Genomic DNA, 20,885 nt, shown 5'->3' with positions numbered 1-20,885 from the left:
TGTACCTGTACCTTATCGTGACTTGTTCTGTATTTTTTGCATAATTGCCAAAACCTTTCTCACCAGCGTTTGGAAATCCACTACAATACCCTCTATAGATACATGAATTGGTAAATTCAATACTACCTACTCCTATGAGAAAGTTCTGGCTATGGGATCCGGTAGAATGAAATCCTTCTCTCATAGATGGGCACCATGGATATCCTCCCCACATTGTAAACATATTTTATGTAGTTTTGTAAAGATATATAATGTACTGTAGTGTTGTCACTTTTTCCAAGACTAGATTAAGAATCTAAATTAATTACAGATTCCGGGCACAAGACTGTTTATCCAATATAACCTGCATAGACATCTACCTACCTTTTAAGCAAGCTCAGGTGATACACACTTTCTGGGGAAAAAAATACCTACCGTATATACTCGAGTATAAGCCGAGTTTTTCCGAACGATTTTTTATGCTGAAAACGCCCCCCCTCGGCTTATACTCGAGTGAACTCTCCGTCTGTCAAACCCTTCATCAGTGGTCTTCAACCTGCGGACCTCCAGATGTTGCAAAACTACAACTCCCAGCATGCCCGGACAGCCATCGGCTGTCCGGGCATGCTGGGAGTTGTAGTTTTGAAACATCTGGAGGTCCGCAGGTTGAAGACCACTGCGGCCTTCGTCATCATCCAGACCCCCCTTTAGTTTTCTACTCACCTCCCCTCAGTGGGAAGGAAGGGTGAGCTGGTCCGGACCATCTATGCTGCAGGGACCGTCCGGTGGGGAGGGTTAATCGTTCCGGGCTGTCCATTTTCACCGGGAGGCCCTCTTCTCCGCTCCGAGTCGGCCCCGGCATAGTGACGTTGCATTGACGACGACGCACAGGGACATCCGTGAGCAGCAGACGTCCCTGCGAACGAACATCCCTGTGCGTCATCGTCAAGGCAACGTCACTATGCCGGGGCCGGCCGGGAGCGGAGAAGAGGGCCTCCCGGGGAAAATGGACAGCCCGGAACAACTAACCCTCCCCACCGGACGGTCCCTGCAGCATAGATGGTAGGGACCAGCTCACTCTTCCTTCCCACCAAGGGGAGGTGAGTAGAAAACTAAAGGGGCGTCTGGATGATGATGAAGGCCGCAGTGGTCTGCGGACCTGCAGATGTTGCAAAACTACAACTCCCAGCATGCCCAGACAGGCATCGGACGATTGACAGGTGGTGATGACGAGGGTGATGATGACAGGGTGATGATGATGATGGGGGTGTTAATGACAGGGGGGGATGATGTATTATAGTTGAGTCAATAACTTTTCCTGGGTTTTTGGGGTGAAATTAGGGGCTTATACTCGAGAATATACGGTATATTACTCATTTCCTTATTGGTTTCTTTGATGTTAAATCGAAAGTTCTTAACTGATTTCATATTTTTTTCGCCTATGTTCTTATTCTTAGAGTTTTTGGCGCATGCTCTTATGTTTCCTTTGCCACATCTGCGTCTGTCTATTTTTTTTTGTTCATTTTTCTGAAAACTTCTCAATAAAAATCCATTGAAAGTAAAAATCTTAATCCTTCCAGTACTTATCAGCTGCTGTATGCACTAGAGGAAGTTGTGTAGTTGTCTGTCTCAGATACTGTCCAGAGCAGGAGAGGTTTTCTATGGGGATTAGCTCCTGCTCTGGACAATTCCTCACATGGACAGAGGTGTCAGCAAAGAGCACTGTCGTCAGACTGAAAAGAAAAATGAAAAAGAAAAGAATTTCCTTTGAAGTATACAGCAGCTGATAAGTACTGGAAGGATTATGATTTTTAAATAGAAGTAATTTACAAATCTATATAACTTTCTGGCATCAGTTGATTTAAAAAAAATGTTTTCCACTGGAGTACCCCTTTGAAACCAGGACCCCTTTGGGCCTTTCCTCACTCCTGCAATGAACCCTGTCCTGGGGATTAGCTTTTTCCTAAATCCCTCCTGACATCATGTTAAAAATTGGCATAATTGGCCGCGCAGAGCTCAGACCTCAATCCTATCAAAAACTCCTTTGGGATGGACTAAAATGGAGATATAGCCCAGTCCTCTCCTCTAACATCAGTGTCTGATCTCACAAATACACTTCTGGATACATGGGAAATAGTTCCCACGGATAACTCCAAATTATTTTAAAAAGTAAAAGTTTAACCCCCTAACAACCACGGACGTAAATGTACGTCCTGGTTTGGCGGGACTTCCCGCACCAGGACGTACATTTACGTCCTGTGTATGACCGCGAGCATTGGAACGGTGCTCGCGTCATACTTGGGATGTCGGCCATTACTGGCGGGTCTTCGGCTGCTACTAGCAGCCGGGGACCCGCCAGTAATGGCCAACATCCGCGATCGTGCGGATGTCCGCCATTAACCCCTCAGATGCTGTGATCAATACGGTGTGGTACTTTGAATGGATGATCGGATCGCCCGCAGCGCTGCCGCGGCGATCTGATCATACAGCATGGCGGCCGGAGGTCCCCTCACCTGCCTCCGGCCATCTTCCGGGGTCTTTTGCTCTGGTCTGAGATCGAGCAGAAGATCACCGATAATACTGATCAGTGCTGTGTCCTATGCATAGCACTGAACAGTATTAGCAATCAAACGATTAAGGATAAAAAGTGTAAAATTAAAGTAGAAAATTTTAAAAATAAAAAGTAAAAAAAAATTGAAAAATCCCCTCCCCCAATAAAAATGAAAATTGTCCAAAAAGCGTTATTTTTTTAATAAACATATTTGGTATCGCCGCGTGCGTAAATGTGCGTACTATCAAAATATCATGTTAATTATCTAGTACGGTGAATGGCATAAACGTAAAAAATAAAAAAAAGTCCAAAAATTCAGCTTTTTTGTCGTATTTAATAAAAAATTTTTTTTATAAAAAATGATCTAAAAGTTTTAGATATGCAAATGTGGTTATGTGGTTTCGATAAAAAGTACAGATGACGGTGCAAAAAATGAGCCCTCATACCGCCCTATATACGGAAAAATGAAAACGTTATAGGTGGTCAAAAATAGGGCGATTTTAGATTACTGATTTTGTACAAAAAGTTTTAGATTTTTTTTAAGCGGTACGAAAATACAAAAGTATCTAGCCATGGGTATCATTTTAATCGTATTGACCCACAGAATAAAGAACGCGTCATTTTTACCGAAAAGTGTACAGTGTGAAAACGAAACCCTCCAAAATTTGCAAAATTGTGGTTTTCATTTAAATTTCCTTCCTAAAAAAATTTTTGGGGGGGTTCGCTGTACATTTTATGGTAAAATGAGAGGTTTCATTACAAATAAAATTGGTTTTGCAAAAAACAAGCCCTTATATGGGTCTGTAGATGGAAATGTAAAGGAGTTATGGATTTTAAAAGGCGAGGAGGAAAAAACAAAAACGCAAACATAGAATTGGCCTGGTCCTTAAGGTGAAAATGGGCTTGGTCCTTAAGGGGTTAAAAGAGGGTAACAACTCCATATTATTTTTTATTGATTTATATTGGGATGTCCTAAAGCTCCTGGAGGTGTCCCAGCACTTTTGCTCATAGCGCAGATGGACACATCAGTGGGGATTATGGAGGACACTTCTTTTCGATTTGGGTGCAGATAGGCCTTTATTTAAAGTTCTGTATACTCCATCCACACCCCTATAGTGCGTGTACACAAGAAGGAAGAGTATGGTGACACTAAGCTGCTCTGATGTGTGAGGAGGATGAGGCTCCGTCACCGAGCTGGGTGTGACCATATTGATGCAATCCAGGCTTGGCGGCAGGGTGTGGTGTTTGAGGCTCAGTCATGTCTATGTGAAGCCTCTCTGCACGAGTTAATGGGAACAAGTTTTCCAGCTGTCAAAATGTGGTGAAATGTGAGCAGCTTCCTGAAATGTCGCTATATATAGACACATTATGTAATTTACTATATAAAAGTAGAGCACAGGCCAAGCCCTGGGGATGTCCGCTCACATGTAACCTACAATTGGAACAAAATGAGGCATCAGATGCTTTATTACCAGGAATTCTTATCATACAGCAAAAAGGAGCCCAACCCCATAACATTGCTTCACCCTAAGCTCAGGCTACCTGCTCCAGTCCCCAGCTTTATCCTGATCCCCAAGCCCACCGGCCCTCCATAACCGTCCATCCCACGCAGCCACTGGACCATCTATTGATTGGTCTGGCCAAACTACACATGGCTGGTAACCCCACCATGAGCGAGGTCCTCTGCACCATGAGCGAGGTCCTCTGCACCATGAACGAGATCCTCTGCACCATGAACGAGATCCTCTGCACCATGAGCGAGGTCCTCTGCACCATGAGCGAGGTCCGCTGCACCATTAGCGAGGTCCTCTCCACCATGAGCGAGGTCCGCTGCACCATGAGCGAGGTCCTCTCCACCATGAGCGAGGTCCTCCGCACCATGAACGAGATCCTCTGCACCATGAGCGAGGTCCTCAGCACCATGAGGGAGGTCCGCTGCACCATTAGCGAGGTCCTCTCCACCATGAGCGAGGTCCGCTGCACCATGAGCGAGGTCCTCTCCACCATGAGCGAGGTCCTCCGCACCATGAACGAGATCCTCTGCACCATGAGCGAGGTCCGCCACACCATGAACGAGATCCTCTGCACCATGAGCGAGGTCCTCAGCACCATGAGCGAGGTCCTCTCCACCATGAGCGAGGTCCTCTGCACCATGAGCGAGGTCCTCTCCACCATGAGCGAGGTCCTCTGCACCATGAGCGAGGTCCTCCGCACCATGAACGAGACCTCTGCACCATGAGCGAGGTCCTCAGCACCATGAGCGAGGTCCTCTCCACCATGAGCGAGGTCCTCTGCACCATGAGCGAGGTCCTCTGCACCATGAGCGAGGTCCTCTGCACCATGAGCGGGGTCCTCAGCACCATGAATGAGGTCCTCAGCACCATGAGGGAGGTCCTCTGCACCATGAGCGAGATCCTCTGCACTATGAGGGAGGTCCTCTGCACCATGAGCGAGGTCCTCTGCACCATGAGCGGGGTCCTCATCACCATGAATGAGGTCCTCAGCACCATGAGGGAGGTCCTCTGCACCATGAGCGAGATCCTCTGCACTATGAGGGAGGTCCTCTGCACCATGAGCGAGGTCCTCTGCACCATGAGCGACATCCTCTGCACCATGAGCGGGGTCCTCAGCACCATGAATGAGGTCCTCAGCACCATGAGGGAGGTCCTCTGCACCATGAGGGAAGTCCTCAGCACCATGAGCGAGATCCTCTGCACTATGAGGGAGGTCCTCTGCACCATGAGCGGGGTCCTCTGCACCATGAGGGAGGTCCTCTGCACCATGAGCGAGGTCCTCTGCACCATGAGCGGGGTCCTCAGCACCATGAATGAGGTCCTCAACACCATGAGGGAGGTCCTCTGCACCATGAGCGAGGTCCTCTGCACTATGAGGGAGGTCCTCTGCACCATGAGCGAGGTCCTCTTCACCATGAGCGAGGTCCTCTGCACCATGAGGGAGGTCCTCTGCACCATGAACGAGGTCCTCTGAACCATGAGCTAGATCCTCTGCACCATGAGGGAGGTCCTCTGCATCATGAGCGAGGTCCTCTGCACCATGAGCGAGGTCCTCAGCACCATGAGCGAGGTCCTCTCCACCATGAGCGAGGTCCTCTGCACCATGAGCGAGGTCCTCTGCACCATGAGCGAGGTCCTCTGCACCATGAGCGGGGTCCTCAGCACCATGAATGAGGTCCTCAGCACCATGAGGGAGGTCCTCTGCACCATGAGCGAGATCCTCTGCACTATGAGGGAGGTCCTCTGCACCATGAGCGAGGTCCTCTGCACCATGAGCGGGGTCCTCATCACCATGAATGAGGTCCTCAGCACCATGAGGGAGGTCCTCTGCACCATGAGCGAGATCCTCTGCACTATGAGGGAGGTCCTCTGCACCATGAGCGAGGTCCTCTGCACCATGAGCGACATCCTCTGCACCATGAGCGGGGTCCTCAGCACCATGAATGAGGTCCTCAGCACCATGAGGGAGGTCCTCTGCACCATGAGGGAAGTCCTCAGCACCATGAGCGAGATCCTCTGCACTATGAGGGAGGTCCTCTGCACCATGAGCGGGGTCCTCTGCACCATGAGGGAGGTCCTCTGCACCATGAGCGAGGTCCTCTGCACCATGAGCGGGGTCCTCAGCACCATGAATGAGGTCCTCAACACCATGAGGGAGGTCCTCTGCACCATGAGCGAGGTCCTCTGCACTATGAGGGAGGTCCTCTGCACCATGAGCGAGGTCCTCTTCACCATGAGCGAGGTCCTCTGCACCATGAGGGAGGTCCTCTGCACCATGAACGAGGTCCTCTGAACCATGAGCTAGATCCTCTGCACCATGAGGGAGGTCCTCTGCATCATGAGCGAGGTCCTCTGCACCATGAGCGAGGTCCTCAGCACCATGAGCGAGGTCCTCTGCACCATGAGCGAGGTCCTCTGCACCATGAGCGAGATCCTCTGCACCATGAGCGAGGTCCTCTGCACCATGAGCGAGGTCCTCTGCACCATGAACGAGGTCCTCTACACCATGAGCGAGGTCATCAGCACCATGAGCGAGGTCCTCAGCACCATGAGCAAGGTCCTCAGCACCATGAGCGAGGTCCTCTGCACCATGAGCGAGATCCTCTGCACCATGAGCGAGGTCCTCTGCACCATGAGCGAGATCCTCTGCACCATGAGCGAGGTCCTCTGCACCATGAGCGAGGTCCGCTGCACCATGAGGGAGGTCCTCTGCACCATGAGCGAGGTCCTCTGCACCATGAGCGAGGTCCTCTCCACCATGAACGAGATCCTCTGCACCATGAGCGAGGTCCGCTGCACCATGAACGAGGTCCTCTCCACCATGAACGAGGTCCTCTGCACCATGAGCGAGGTCCTCTGCACCATGAGCGAGGTCCTCTGCACCATGAGCGAGGTCCGCTGCACCATGAGCGAGGTCCTCTCCACCATGAACGAGATCCTCTGCACCATGAGCGAGGTCCGCTGCACCATGAGCGAGGTCCTCTCCACCATGAACGAGGTCCTCTGCACCATGAACGAGGTCCTCTGCACCATGAGGGAGGTCCTCTGCACCATGAGGGAGGTCCTCTGCACCATGAGGGAGGTCCTCTGCACCATGAACGAGGTCCTCCGCACCATGAGCGAGGTCCTCTGCTCCATGAGGGAGGTCCTCTGCTCCATGAGGGAGGTCCTCTGCACCATGAGCGAGGTCCTCTGCACCATGAGCGAGGTCCTCTGCACCATGAGCGAGGTCCTCTGCACCATGAGCGAGGTCCTCTGCACCATGAGGGAGGTCCTCTGCACCATGAGCGAGGTCCTCAGCACCATGAGGGAGGTCCTCTGCACCATGAGGGAGGTCCTCTGCACCATGAGCGAGGTCCACTGCTGTGGAACTTTTTGGACACACACTATGTCCATGCTGCACCACAAACTGGAGTCTCACAAAACGTAACAGACAGATAATAAATACAGTGACCCCCCGACCTACGATGGCCCCGATATACGATCATCACGGTGCCCCGTGTTGTCCGCTGACGATCACTTACCTGTCCTCAGGGCTCCGGCGCGTCCTCTTCGGGATCCCCTGCATCGTCGGCGCTCTCCATTGTCGTCATCACGTCGCTGTGCACGCTGTCCCGTCATCCAATAGGAGCGGCGTGTGTAACGACGTGATGGCGGCGACTGAGAGCGATGATGCCGGGGAAGCAGAGGCCTTGCCAGAGGATCGGGGACACCACGGGGACACGGCGACAGCGATGGAAGGTGACATCCAGGGCAGCGGTGACGAGCGTTGATAGTCCGGAGCAGCGGGGACACGCGAGTATATCCTCCTATACCAGTGGTCTTCAACCTGCGGACCTCCAGATGTTGCAAAACTACAACTCCCAGCATGCTCGGACAGCCATTGGCTGTCCGGGCATGCTGGGTGTTGTAGTTTTGCAACATCTGGAGGTCCACAGCTTGTAGACCACTGTCCTATACTTTACATTGCACAGATCCCTCAACATACGATGGTTTCAACAAACGATGGTCCATTTGGAACGGATTACCATCGTATGTTGAGGGACCTTATCTAAGGTATGGCTTGCCTGGGGGGCTTCAATGTCTTCGGCATAGGCCATATTCGAATTTGCGATATTTCGCAAATATATGGACGAACATTCCTCCTATATTCGTGAAATTCGCTATATTCGTTCTCTTTTTTTTCCATGCGAAAATTTGTAATGAAATTTGCATAATGTGCATGCGCAATTATATCTTTCACCTAAAAGAAGGGAGGGATCAGTGTCCTAAAAATATAAAAACAACGAATATTCGTCATTATGAAAATATATCACTATATTCTAAATATTTATACTATATTCTAAAATCGCGAAGTGCCGATATTTGCGGTAAAAATTTCGAATAATTTGCGCTCATCACTAATCGGTACCTTCATCCTCTTACTCAATCTCCTCAGTCTTTGTTTCTTACCTCTAACCACTGTTGAGCAATGCTCCTCAGCTTCCTTCAGATACCAACGTAGACATCCCAGAACTCTGGCTCATGCAGCTGCCTCCATCTTGGACCCATAGTTGGCCCATAGCCCCAAGAAATCCCTCTTTATAGTTGCTCAATCCGCTGAGAATTATCTCTTCACCAAGGAATGTAGAAGTTCCTGTCGGTCTCTATTATAATGAAGTCTTTATATGATGAAATTGTTGGAACGTCCTGTCCCATCTCTTTCCTTCCTTCTCCATCTCTATAAATAGTCCTTCACCTGGACAGCTCATATCTCCAGTCCTCACCAGACATGGCACCAATGACCGTCTCTCTCATTTTGCTCGTTCTGTTTTGTGCCGGAACCTACAGCAAACCAGCAGCGCCAACTGGTGAGTCTCAGGGATGGATGGAGAACCGTCTGGGTGGTGGGTAGTGAGGACACCTACTGTTCATCCTTAGACTGTGTGGATGATGCTGCATCTTTTAATAAGTGAATTATTGTTGTGTTTTGTTGTCACATATTGTGCACCTTTATTTTTAGGGTGTAAAAAGAAGCCGGGCTGTAAATCTAAATGTGTGAGATGTAATTTTACTGCTATTCTTGTATGCAGACTGATACTGGTGCATTATGGGACACAGATGGGACAGTTGAATTCCTCTCATGACCGACCTTTTGATGTTGTCTAGGGATTCTGTAGCTGGGGGACCTGGCAGTTTTTCCCCACAATTGCTTTTGCTAGGTGCTGATCTGTGGGACAATATTTAAGGTGCACATGTGTCAATGTGTTCCCCCTCCTGAAACTTACCATATGTTTGAAGGGGCCCCCATTAATCCTCTGCAGCTTCTGTTCACCTCTGTCCAATCCCCTGAACTTCTGTCTTCTTCCGGATTCTGAGACAAGCATTTACATAGCCCCAGTCCTCTGCTGGTATCCCGCCGCTCCCGTTTGCCTCAGTCCAGTCTCCCAATCTTCTCTCTTCTTCCTGCCTCCATCATGAACACTTGGAGCAGGACCTGCTGGCTCAGCCAATCATTCATTGACTGAGGTGAGACACCACTGTGGCCAGTGATTGGCTGAGCCAGCAGGTCCTGTTCCAAGTGTTCATGATGGAGGCAGGAAGAAGAGAGAAGATTGGGGGACTGGACTGAGGCAAACGGGAGGAGCAGAGGGATACCAGCAGAGGACTGGGGCTATGTAAGTCTGACCCCCCCCCCCCCCCCAAGTAGCATATTATTTTTTTAGAAAACACTAGGATACAGCTTGTTATAGTTTTTATAGGATATGTTGACATTGCACAACATTTCCCATGACAGGGTCCGGCTGACAGCCAGGTTTGACTCTTCTAGTGGAGGATATGATAGAATGAGGTACCTGTGGGCATGCCGGGCTTTGTAACTCCACAGCTTTGTCATGGTTTTGTCATAGGTGTACAGGCAGGAGGGGTCCCCATAGGTGATCTCTGACCCCACAAGGGGTTGTATCAAGTCTGGGCAGGAAATGGTAAAGATAACATTTCCTCCTTTACTTTCTCTCAACGTTCGTAACACAACAACACAGGTATTGGAACAGCAATTCACCGTTTCAATCATGAAATACACAGAACACAACTTATTTTAGATAGAGCATGAGTAGACCTACATGTGAACTTGTTAAAAATATGGGGTTCTCTCCACTACCTTGTTGCTTTGTTTAGCCACATGATTAAAGTTACTCAAAATATATAACCATAAAAGGGCCACAGACCCCATCACTGATTGGCTCCTGAGGGGATACTCACGTCACTTGTAGTTCCTATAAGCTTCTACAGTTTCCAGCTGTAGGGTGCGGACTCTTGTAGCCTGATGAACTCCATTTACTTCATCAGACCTTCCTGGAAGCTTTTCAGGTCCTAGATGAAACAAGGCTCTTGTAGTCTTTCTTATACTTGATGTCTAGAATATAGATAGAAAATTAAGATGAAGCAACCCCCTTTGGAAAAGACTGGCACGTAGGTTTCTGATATTATTTTTTATGAAAGCTGCCGAAGATCGTCGACTGCTGGCTCCATGCTCAGAGGAGGTTCCCAGTAGTCAGACTTCTGTTCACTGGAAAACCCATTTAAGGTGTAGTATACATAAAGATGTTAACATTGTGTGTTTCTGACCGGTAAGTCCAGTCAGTGATACCTTATAGATTGTTGCCTTATTTATGTGTTCTACTGACACCTATGGTTGTTTTATAATATGGCAAGAGAACAATACGTTCATAGATGATTAGAAGGTCCAATCCCCTCTCTAGCTGGGGCTAGGATATTCTGCCTAGATAAGAGAGGCCAGTTCAGTCTAGAGGAGTTCAGTGTAGAATTAGAGACATAGTGTAAAGTGTGTAGTCTGCAGAGTACCAGGCCACATGGGCTTACACCCCAGCAAAGATACCCAGAAGTTACCAGTCCTGTCCAAGGGGTTCTATGCCCTATGTTGTCTGACTACTTCTACATTTGCACCACTCCACCAGCTTTTTTTGGACAGGGATTATCTGTGGGGACCTCACGTGCCTGTGATCTATGACAAGGCTGGGGTACCACCTTGTCCAACCTGCCCATAGGTATCCCATTCCATCTTAAAGTGGCTTCTTGCTAGGGCTGCCTAGCCGGGTTCTTGCTCAGAGATTGTAACGTCTGGCTCTGGCCGTACATAAAGAGATAAATGACTCTTTATCTCTGTTAGTTTGTGTGCCTCCAGCTGTTCCCAGGCTCCTGTTGTTTTTATATTTTATTATTTTGACATTGCTGTCCCAGCACTTAGCAGGGAGGGTTTGTCATTGTGGTTGGATAGGCAATAGGTAGGAACCGTGGCTGTGGGTGAGTTAGGGCTTAGGTCGGCATCATTTACTATAATTGTATTATAACTATTCATGTATAACATGTCCACCATTTGAATTGTAGTAAAACCTGGAACCTGTCCACTTCCAATTACAAGATGTGCCGCTACTTTAAAAGGAAACTGTACAACTGACTCAGATTGTTCTGGAAACCTGAAGTGCTGCACCCCAGTGTGTACACCGACCTGTACAAGGCCTCTCCCAGGTGAGCTCAATATCAACCAAACCCAACAAGTCATAGATGGGGCTGTGTATGGGACAGGAGATGGCACCTGGTGTATGAGATGCTCGTAGACGGGGCCGGTATTGGAAGGTCACCGAGCACACAAGACATCTTTCCCTTTCATGGGGTTTGCTGTAAAGCAGATCAGGAAACAGAGCAACACCCATAATAAAGTACAAAACATTTTTTATTGAAAATAAATGACAGTTAGAAAATCAATACAGATTAGATGAAAATAACACATTTCAGTATCTGTCTCTATTTAATAAAATAAAATCTAGGCGATACATTCACCTCTTCCCGACCCATAACATACATTTACATCATGAGTCAAGTGAGGAAGTATGGCGCGGCCATTAAAAAAAAAAATAATTCAAAATATAACTATACAGGAGAAAATAGAAAGTACGGCACTGCCGCGTAACTTAAACTCGAGCTGGCTGCTGTGATGTAGGACGGGTTAACACCTGGGCACTGAAAGGTAACGTTTACCGGGCTCTATCCTCGGAATCAGAAGAAACAAAAATTCCACTTGAAGAAAAAGTAGAGGAGGCACTGGAATTGCAGTTACTTGAATTTTATTCCTCAGGTCATGGATACAACTTTGGCCGACAGGCCGTTTCTCGCTCACAATCATTGATTGGCCATGATTAAGCACATGTGAGCGAGAAACGGCCCGTCGGCCAAAGTTGTATCCATGACCTGAGGAATAAAATTCAAGTAACTGCAATTCCAGTGCCTCCTTTTTCTTCAAGTGGAATTAAAAAATATAACCCCTCCCCAAAAAAATCCCCTTTTTACAACTGTAAAAAAAACAAAAAAAAAACATATTTTTATCACTGAACGCAGAGCGGTGAACAGTGCAAACCCCATATATTTTCAAACAGCAAAATTGCTGATTTTTTATTACATCCCATTCCAGAAAATAATGAATAAAATGAAAAAAATATGCAAAAGTGGTACCGGTTAAAAACAGCTCACTGCACAAAAAGGACCCTCACACATGTAATGTGTGGAAGAATCACATTACATTATCTGTTTAAAAAAAAAGGATGCTGGTAAAAAAGTACAACTTGTCCCACAAACAATAAGACTTAAAGGGGGGTCCTTTCGCCGCTGGGACCCCCGCAATCTAGCATGCAGCACCCACCTGTAAGTAATGCCAGAAGCGCTGGAGGCTCTCAGTCTTATGCCTCCCGACCACGGCGACGGAAAATCGTGACGTCCCGACTCCGCCCCCGTGTGATGTCACGGCCCGCCCCATCAATGCCATCATGCCCCCTTCCATAGACTTGCATTGAGGCGGTGGGGTGTGATGTCACATGGGGCGGAGTCGTGACATCCCGATACTCCGTCCCCGTGGTCGGGAGGCATATGACTTGGAGCCTCCAGAACTTCCTGCAGTGCTCACAGATGAGTTTGCATGCTAGATTGCGGGGGTCCCCAGCGGCGGGACCCCCCGATCAGACATCTTATCCCCTATCCTTTGGATAGGGGATAAGATGTCTTGGGGCCGGAGTACCCCTTTAATATAGTTGTAGATAAAGTGCTGGGTGTAAAAAGGTAAAAAAACAACTCAGGGGCCACATGGGCTTACACCTCAGAGAAGACAGCAAATACCCAGAAGCTACCAGTCCGGTCCAAGGTGTTCCAAGGGGGGCCCCCTACATTTAGTCTTCAGGTCTAGTGGGTGGGAGGACTGCTTCAGTAAATCAGCAAGAATAAGTCTGCACAAGTGCCTCACTGCTTTGCAGGACCTGTAAAGAGCTTCAGGCCAGGCCTTGTCATCTGAAAGGCTAAATTGGTTACAATGGTCGGCCATTGAAAATAGCAGAGAATCTGTAGAACTACAAGTAACATATGGATCAGTGTGCAACCTGGAAAAAAGACTAACTTTGGGTCTGTAAGTACCATTAACCCCTCTTCTGTTGCTGAGCAGAGACAGAAAGATACTTAGGGATCCCCTGTCGCCAAGCAAGAAGCCTCAGGCCCAACCCTTTCTCTAACCTATCAAGTATCGATTTGGACTTGTCTGCTGGAATATCTGTGGAAACCAGCTGACTGCATTTAGGCCATTAAAATGATAGGAAGAGAATCTTCCTAGGGGTTTGTGGGGGTAAAAAGGGTCCAGAGCTGTTAGGTGTAAGTCCAGAGCTGTTAGGTGTAGGTCCAGAGCTGTTAGGTGTAGGTCCAGTGCTGTTAGGTGTAGGTCCAGTGCTGTTAGGTGTAGGTCGAGAGCTGTTAGGTGTAAGTCCAGAGCTGTTAGGTGTAGGTCCAGAACTGTTAGGTGTAGGTCCAGAGCTGTAAGGTGTAGGTCCAGCGCTGTTAGGTGTAGGTCCAGAGATGTTAGGTGTAGGTCCAGAGCTGTTAGGTGTAGGTCCAGTGCTGTTAGGTGTAGGTCCAGTGCTGTTAGGTGTAGGTCCAGAGCTGTTAGGTGTAGGTCCAGAGCTGTTAGGGGTAGGTCCAGTGCTGTTATGTGTAGGTCCAGTGCTGTTAGGTGTAGGTCCAGAGCTGTTAGGTGTAGGTCCAGAACTGTAAGGTGTAGGTCAAGAGCTGTTAGGTGTAGGTCCAGAGCTGTTAGGTGTAGGTCCAGTGTTGTTAGGTGTAGGTCCAGTGCTGTTAGGTGTAGGTCCAGTGCTGTTAGGTGTAGGTCCAGAGCTGTAAGGTGTAGGTCCAGAGCTGTTAGGTGTAGGTCCAGAGCTGTAAGGTGTAGGTCCAGAACTGTTATGTGTAGGTCCAGAGCTGTAAGGTGTAGGTCCAGTGTTGTTAGGTGTAGGTCCAGCGCTGTAAGGTGTAGGTCCAGAACTGTTAGGTGTAGGTCCAGAGCTGTTAGGTGTAGGTCCAGCGCTGTTAGGTGTAGGTCCAGAGCTGTTAGGTGTAGGTCCAGTGCTGTTAGGTGTAGGTCCAGAGCTGTTAGGTGTAGGTCCAGAGCTGTAAGGTGTAGGTCCAGAACTGTTATGTGTAGGTCCAGAGCTGTAAGGTGTAGGTCCAGAGCTGTTAGGTGTAGGTCCAGAGCTGTTAGGTGTAGGTCCAGTGCTGTTATGTGTAGGTCCAGAGCTGTTAGGTGTAGGTCCAGTGCTGTTAGGTGTAGGTCCAGTGCTGTTATGTGTAGGTCCAGTGCTGTTAGGTGTAGGTCCAGAGCTGTTAGGTGTAGGTCCAGAACTGTTAGGTGTAGGTCCAGAACTGTTAGGTGTAGGTCCAGAGCTGTTAGGTGTAGGTCCAGAGATGTTAGGTGTAGGTCTAGAGCTCTTAGGTGTAGGTCCAGAGCTGTTAGGTGTAGGTCCAGAACTGTAAGGTGTAGGTCAAGAGCTGTTAGGTGTAGGTCCAGAGCTGTAAGGTGTAGGTCCAGAGCTGTTAGGTGTAGGTCCAGAGCTGTAAGGTGTAGGTCCAGAACTGTTATGTGTAGGTCCAGAGCTGTAAGGTGTAGGTCCAGTGTTGTTAGGTGTAGGTCCAGCGCTGTAAGGTGTAGGTCCAGAGCTGTTAGGTGTAGGTCCAGAGCTGTTAGGTGTAGGTCCAGTGCTGTTAGGTGTAGGTCCAGAGCTGTTAGGTGTAGGTCCAGAGCTGTTAGGTGTAGGTCGAGAGCTGTTAGGTGTAAGTCCAGAGCTGTTAGGTGTAGGTCCAGAACTGTTAGGTGTAGGTCCAGAGCTGTAAGGTGTAGGTCCAGCGCTGTTAGGTGTAGGTCCAGAGCTGTTAGGTGTAGGTCCAGAGCTGTTAGGTGTAGGTCCAGTGCTGTTAGATGTAGGTCCAGCGCTGTTAGGTGTAGGTCCAGAACTGTTGGGTGTAGGTCCAGTGCTGTTAGGTGTCGGTCCAGAGCTCTTAGGTGTAGGTCCAGAGCTGTTAGGTGTAGGTCCAGAGCTGTTAGGTGTAGGTCCAGAGCTGTAAGGTGTAGGTCCAGAGCTGTTAGGTGTAAGTCCAGAGCTGTTAGGTGTAGGTCTAGTGCTGTTAGGTGTAGGTCCAGCGCTGTTAGGTGTAGGTCCAGAGATGTTAGGTGTAGGTCCAGAGCTGTTAGGTGTAGGTCCAGTGCTGTTAGATGTAGGTCCAGCGCTGTTAGGTGTAGGTCCAGAACTGTTGGGTGTAGGTCCAGTGCTGTTAGGTGTCGGTCCAGAGCTCTTAGGTGTAGGTCCAGAGCTGTTAGGTGTAGGTCCAGAGCTGCTCTCCCGACCATTCTGCACAGATCGGTGATGAGAGACGCATTGGCCATTGGGCAGTACAGTTGCCCAAGGCAACCATTCCATGCCCAGCAGGTGACGTGCGCATGTCTTTTCATCAGAAAGGGGCTTGTGCACAGAACTCGTCAGCTGTAACCCTCCCTCCAGCATCAGTTATGCCTCTCTGCACCAATCTGTTTAAATCAAGAGGAAGAGCAGCATTGGACCCTTTAAAGGGGTACTCCGGTAGAAAACATTTTTTAAGGTCTTTATAAGTCAACTGGTACCAGAACGTTAAACAGATTTGTAAACTACTTCTATTAAAAAATCTTTACCCTTCCAGTACTTTCTAGCAGCTGTATGCTACAGAGAAAAATTCTGTTCTTTTTTAATTTCTTTTTTGTCTTGTCCACAGTGCTCTCTGCTGACACCTGATGCCCGTATCAGGAACTGTCCAGAGCAGGGGAAAATCCCAATTGCAAACCTATGATGCTCTGGACAGTCCCTGATACGGATATCAGGTGTCAGCAGAGAGCACTGTGGACAAGACTAAAAAGAAATTCAAAAAAGAACAGAATTTCCTCTGTAGCATACAGCTGCTAAAAAGTACAGGAAGGGTAAAGATTTTTTAATAGAAGTAATTTACAAATCTGTTTAACTTTCTGGCACCAGTTCATTAAAAAAAAAAAAAAAAAGGTTTTCCACCTGAGTACCGTTTTAAGTTTAGGATCCATGGGCTCTGGGCCTTGCCTGAAGCCCTGTCTGGACAAAACTCTTGTCCTTCTCCTCATTGATTGCTGTAAAGTAATTCTCTCTTCTGTGTTTTTTCTCCTCCAGAAAAAATTAAACCTGGAAATTGTCCTGTAGTGAATGCCTTAATAGGCTGTTCTATTCCTGGTCCTAAGCCAGGGTGCTTTATTGATGAGAATTGTCCTGGGGATCAGAAGTGCTGCAAGCCGATTTGTAGCTGGACCTGCACAAAGCCTGTTAAAGGTGAGCCCAGAGACAACCGAACTGGATATATAGAGCTCTACATGAGACAGGTGGCCCCTGATGAGACGCTTGTAGACGGGGCCACTGTGCAATATCAGTGGTATAAGGTTTTATTCGGGAACTGTGGGATCACTTGTACGATTTTATGCATGAGCCCTCCCTTTAAAGGGGTACTCCGGCACTTAGACATCTTATCCCCTATCCAAAGGATAGGGGATAAGATGCCTGATCGCAGGGGTCCCGCCGCTGGGGACCCCCGTGGTCTTGCACGCCACACCCTGTTAAAATCAGTCCCCGGAGCGTGTTCTTGCATGCCGCACCCTGTTAAAATCAGTCCCCGGAGCGTGATCGTCAGTATTCAGACCCGGAGCGAACATGCTCCAGGGACTGATTTTAACGTGGTGCGGCGTGCAAGATCACGGGGGTCCTCAGCGGCAGGACCCCTGCGATCAGGCATCTTATCCCCTATCCTTTGGATAGGGGATAATATGTCTAAGCTCCGGAGTACCCGTTTAAGGTTCTCATGGTGCCTGCTTACTGACTGTGACTGATGAATTAGACAGGGAGTGAAATGAAGATTAAGGACTGTTTGTACCTTACGGTCCTCAGGTGGCCCAGTACGGGATGGTGTTACGCTGTACTTCTTCTGTCCTGTCAGGCAGAGTCCCTCCATGTCCCCAGTGCCCCCTTTATGTGTTATCCCCTGTGTGTATAAGTTGTGATATTAAAAATGTACTAGGAAGAGAGTAGGTCAGCTCACCTGACGTAGACAAACCGCGGCACGGGCAGGTGCGGACCTCACCACAGTAATGAGGAAAGAGAGTAGTCCAGTGCGGTATATTCAAGCAGATTGTGCGGTTTTATTATAACTTGCAAGCCGGCCGACATGGTGTCACCACCATGCCTCTCTTGTGTACTGCTTGCAAGTTATAATAAAACCGCACAATCTGCTTGAATATACCACGCTGAACTCCTCTCTTTCCTCATTAAAAATGTACTATTTCTTTAATAGCTGTTACATGTGATTGTTACCCAGGAGGCACTAGTGACCAGGTGACAGCCCAAGTGACCTATGGGCTCCTTGCTAAGCTCCCCTATAAAAGCCAGGGTGGAGCTACAATCTTTCTCTTCCAGCATTCTGCTGTATGCTGAGGTCCAGTGCAGTCGTCTCAGTGTCCGGAGCATTGGAGGCCTCAAGCCTAAAGTCTGCACCACAAGACAGTACAAGTAAGATAAAGTCATCGTCTTGTCAGTCATCAGTCAAGTCAATTGAATTGTCACCATGGCCTGCACTAAAGTGTCTCTACCTACTGCAAGTCCCATCAAAGCCTGCGAGGTCCCTGTGTCACTGGTCACCTCCTTGGGATTCTGGCTGCACTGTATAGACTGTGTCATCTGTCTAACCTCAGTAAAGCTACCGTTGTCCGTAACTTGGCGTTGGTGTCTTCATTGCCCCCGTGCCTAGCCCAGGACCAGCGGTATACCTTCAGGTGGTTAAGGCCATACGTGTGGGGTTTGGCACCTGCTGGTTTATTATATTTGCACCAGGATTTGCGATATTTTTATTTCTGCTATATCCATATATATATATATATATATATATATATATATATATATATATATATATTGCTTATATTGTGTTGTAGCATTGGCTCCAGTCCTTCCTCGGCCCGGCCATGATGTTACTTGCTCACAGGACAAAGGTCCTTCATGTTGCAGGGACGTAGTTTATCCCTGTGACTTCCCTGCGTTCCTTATCTGCTCTCCTGTGACCTGACCTTTTGCCTGTGTCCTGACAATTCTCCTATCTGCTGAATTTGTACATTTGTCTTGACCCATTCACTGTCCTAACGTGTTTTGTCTCTGATTTTGTACTTTGCTGTCCTCTTGGTTCTGACACTCTTTGTCAGCTGATTTTGTAGCATATTTGTCTGTGTTATTGACCTGGACTATCTGACGTCTCTCAGCGATGTAGCACTTAGACCAGCATAGAGACTGTCGCCCAGTTGAGAGCCACCGTTTACGGAAAATTGACGAAGTAGGTAGGGGCTAGATCCAGGTTGCACTGCTCCCTACCCAGACATGACTAATTTAGAGTATAATTTGTGAACCAGTTTGGCTTTGAACCGTGTCTGGGAGCAGAGTCTAAGTACCCTCTAGGTCTACCCACTACAGGATGCAGAAGTTGGATTTCTACTGCAAGAGGGTACCTGTTTGGGTAGACGCTGGCCACAGAGCAGAAGGTACCAATGTGTGGCACCAATAGGTCAGGTACAAAGAATATGAATGGTACCCAGGTATGAGACAGAGAAGTAGTCAGACAGAGACAGATGGTTGAAAAAGAGGCACAGGTTTAGTTCAGCAATCTGTGTCAGCAAGGATGAGACAGTATAGTATACCTTTGCTAGGAACACAAGGAACCGACAAAGTTCAGGCAGAGGCGACTAGACAGACAACTCTTAGTTACTGCTGGGTGGGAAGAGGGGGTGTGTGGTGATAGCGTTAAGTGTGTGTGCTGGCTCCTATAGTCCAAAGTAGCATGGCAGTGGCCAAGAGAGCTGGGCACAGAGCACAGGCCTTCAGAGGAAGCAGCAACCCAATGGGAGCCATCCATTAGTAAACACCATTGAGTGGTGGCGGTAAGAGACCTAACATGTAGGGCTCATTTCTTTTATGGTAACTTAGTAATGATACTTTTGTCCACTATCCCTTTATTTTACCTGGGTTAGAGAGGGAATTCCCCTGCCGTGGGTTTAGGAGTTTGAAGGAGAGACCAAACTATTTATTTGACTCCAGATTTTTCCATTTAGGATCCACAAGCCTCTAGATCTTTCCTGAAGCCCTGGTTGGACATATCTTCTATGCTCCTCGCTGATCATTGTAAAGTAGTTCTATAAAGTAATTATCATGTGTTTTCTCCTCTAGATAAAGGTAAACCTGGGAAGTGTCCTGTAGTAAATACATTTGTACCCTGTTCTACTCCTGCTCCTAAGCCGCTGTGCCGCTCTGATCAGAACTGTTCTGGGAAGAAGAAGTGCTGCAACTATGGCTGTCAGATCATGTGCACCGATCCTGTAAGTACCGCGACCTATCACATTGGAGATTGCTGAGTCTTAAGTAACAAATCACTTATAAAACTAAACCTCTCTTTCTGTCAGTCTTTATAATATTAGGCTCAATCACACTGCTGTGTTGTTCTGTCGCTCAGTCTGTTGTAAGGACGGGAGTTGAGTGGAGAAAAAAAATCCTGCATTTTCGATTTATTTTTCTCCACACAATTCCCCTAAAATACTGGACATCCGATGGACCACATTCAAGTCATTGGGAGAATGGCAGCTCAGCCCCATTTAAGTGAGGAGACTCATCATTATACGACCCCTTCAACTGCAGGATACCCAAAAATGCTCCTTTAATACCTTTGCAAATGAAATGGTTTGTGCATTCCAGTCAGTTCTTTGTAAAATAACCAGGATTATATTGTTGTTTTGAGGAGGTGTTTAAAACAGATTTCATCCTATATCTCACAGATCTTAGGGAGTTGTCTTATACACAAGTCTTAGGGAGGTGTCTTACACACAGGTCTAAGGGGAGCCTCTCATACACGGGTCTTAGGAGAGCTTCTTATTCACTTGTCTTGGGGGGGGGGGGGGGATCTTCCCATAGACAAGTGTTAGGGGGGGCATCTCATACACTGGTCTGAGGGTGTGTGTTTCATACACAGATCTTAGGGGAGGAGTCTTATACACTGGTCTGAGGGGGAGTGTACACAGATCTTAGGGGAGGAGTCTCATACAAAAGTCTTTGAGGGCATCTAATACACTGGTTGAGGGGAGCATCTTATACACAGGTGTTAGTGGGTGCATCTCATACATTGGTCTTGGGGGGGGCGTCTCATACATTGGTCTTGGGGGGGGCGTCTCATACATTGGTCTTAGGGACACCTCATATACAGGTCTTAGGGAAACGTTCTGTATCTCTGGCTCTTCTGTAGATGCAAATCAAAAAATGTTGCAATATCTTGTAATAACCTTTTTGATTGAACTAACAGAATTTTGTAGAGACAAGCTTTCGGGATTCCTCCCTTTATCGAGTGTATTACAAGATACTGCAACATCTTTTGATTTGCATCTGCATCACTGGACTAATACGGCTACT

At 48.0% G+C, this 20,885-nt stretch overlaps 2 protein-coding genes across 6 annotated transcripts in view; one reads left to right on the top strand and one right to left on the bottom strand.

The window, feature by feature from the left end:
- The window catches only part of LOC130361114 (whey acidic protein-like), a 296,171-nt gene that overhangs the window by 159,469 nt on the left and 115,817 nt on the right, over positions 1 to 20,885 (bottom strand). For all 4 annotated transcript variants that reach the window (XM_056563690.1, XM_056563691.1, XM_056563689.1 and 1 more), the window contains exon 2: positions 10,285 to 10,438. The gene's annotated coding sequence lies outside the window, so the exon portion shown is untranslated. The remainder of the gene's footprint in view (positions 1 to 10,284; positions 10,439 to 20,885) is intronic.
- The window catches only part of LOC130361116 (WAP four-disulfide core domain protein 5-like), a 34,766-nt gene that overhangs the window by 12,311 nt on the left and 1,570 nt on the right, over positions 1 to 20,885 (top strand). Inside the window, exons 1-4 of one of the 2 annotated variants that reach the window (XM_056563696.1) lie at positions 8,561 to 8,894; positions 11,431 to 11,571; positions 16,575 to 16,730; positions 19,656 to 19,804. In XM_056563696.1, coding sequence (XP_056419671.1) covers positions 8,816 to 8,894; positions 11,431 to 11,571; positions 16,575 to 16,730; positions 19,656 to 19,804 — 525 coding nt within the window. In that variant the 5' untranslated portion in view covers positions 8,561 to 8,815. Of the gene's footprint in view, positions 1 to 8,560; positions 8,895 to 11,430; positions 11,572 to 16,574; positions 16,731 to 19,655; positions 19,805 to 20,885 lie in introns of those variants that run through there. The other variant, XM_056563697.1, reaches the window with a different exon arrangement.

Source organism: Hyla sarda, chromosome 3, assembly GCF_029499605.1.
Source record: "Hyla sarda isolate aHylSar1 chromosome 3, aHylSar1.hap1, whole genome shotgun sequence".
Lineage (NCBI taxonomy): Eukaryota > Metazoa > Chordata > Amphibia > Anura > Hylidae > Hyla > Hyla sarda.
The sequence above is the reverse complement of the archived record's forward strand: the minus strand, read 5'-3'. Positions and strand labels throughout refer to the sequence as shown.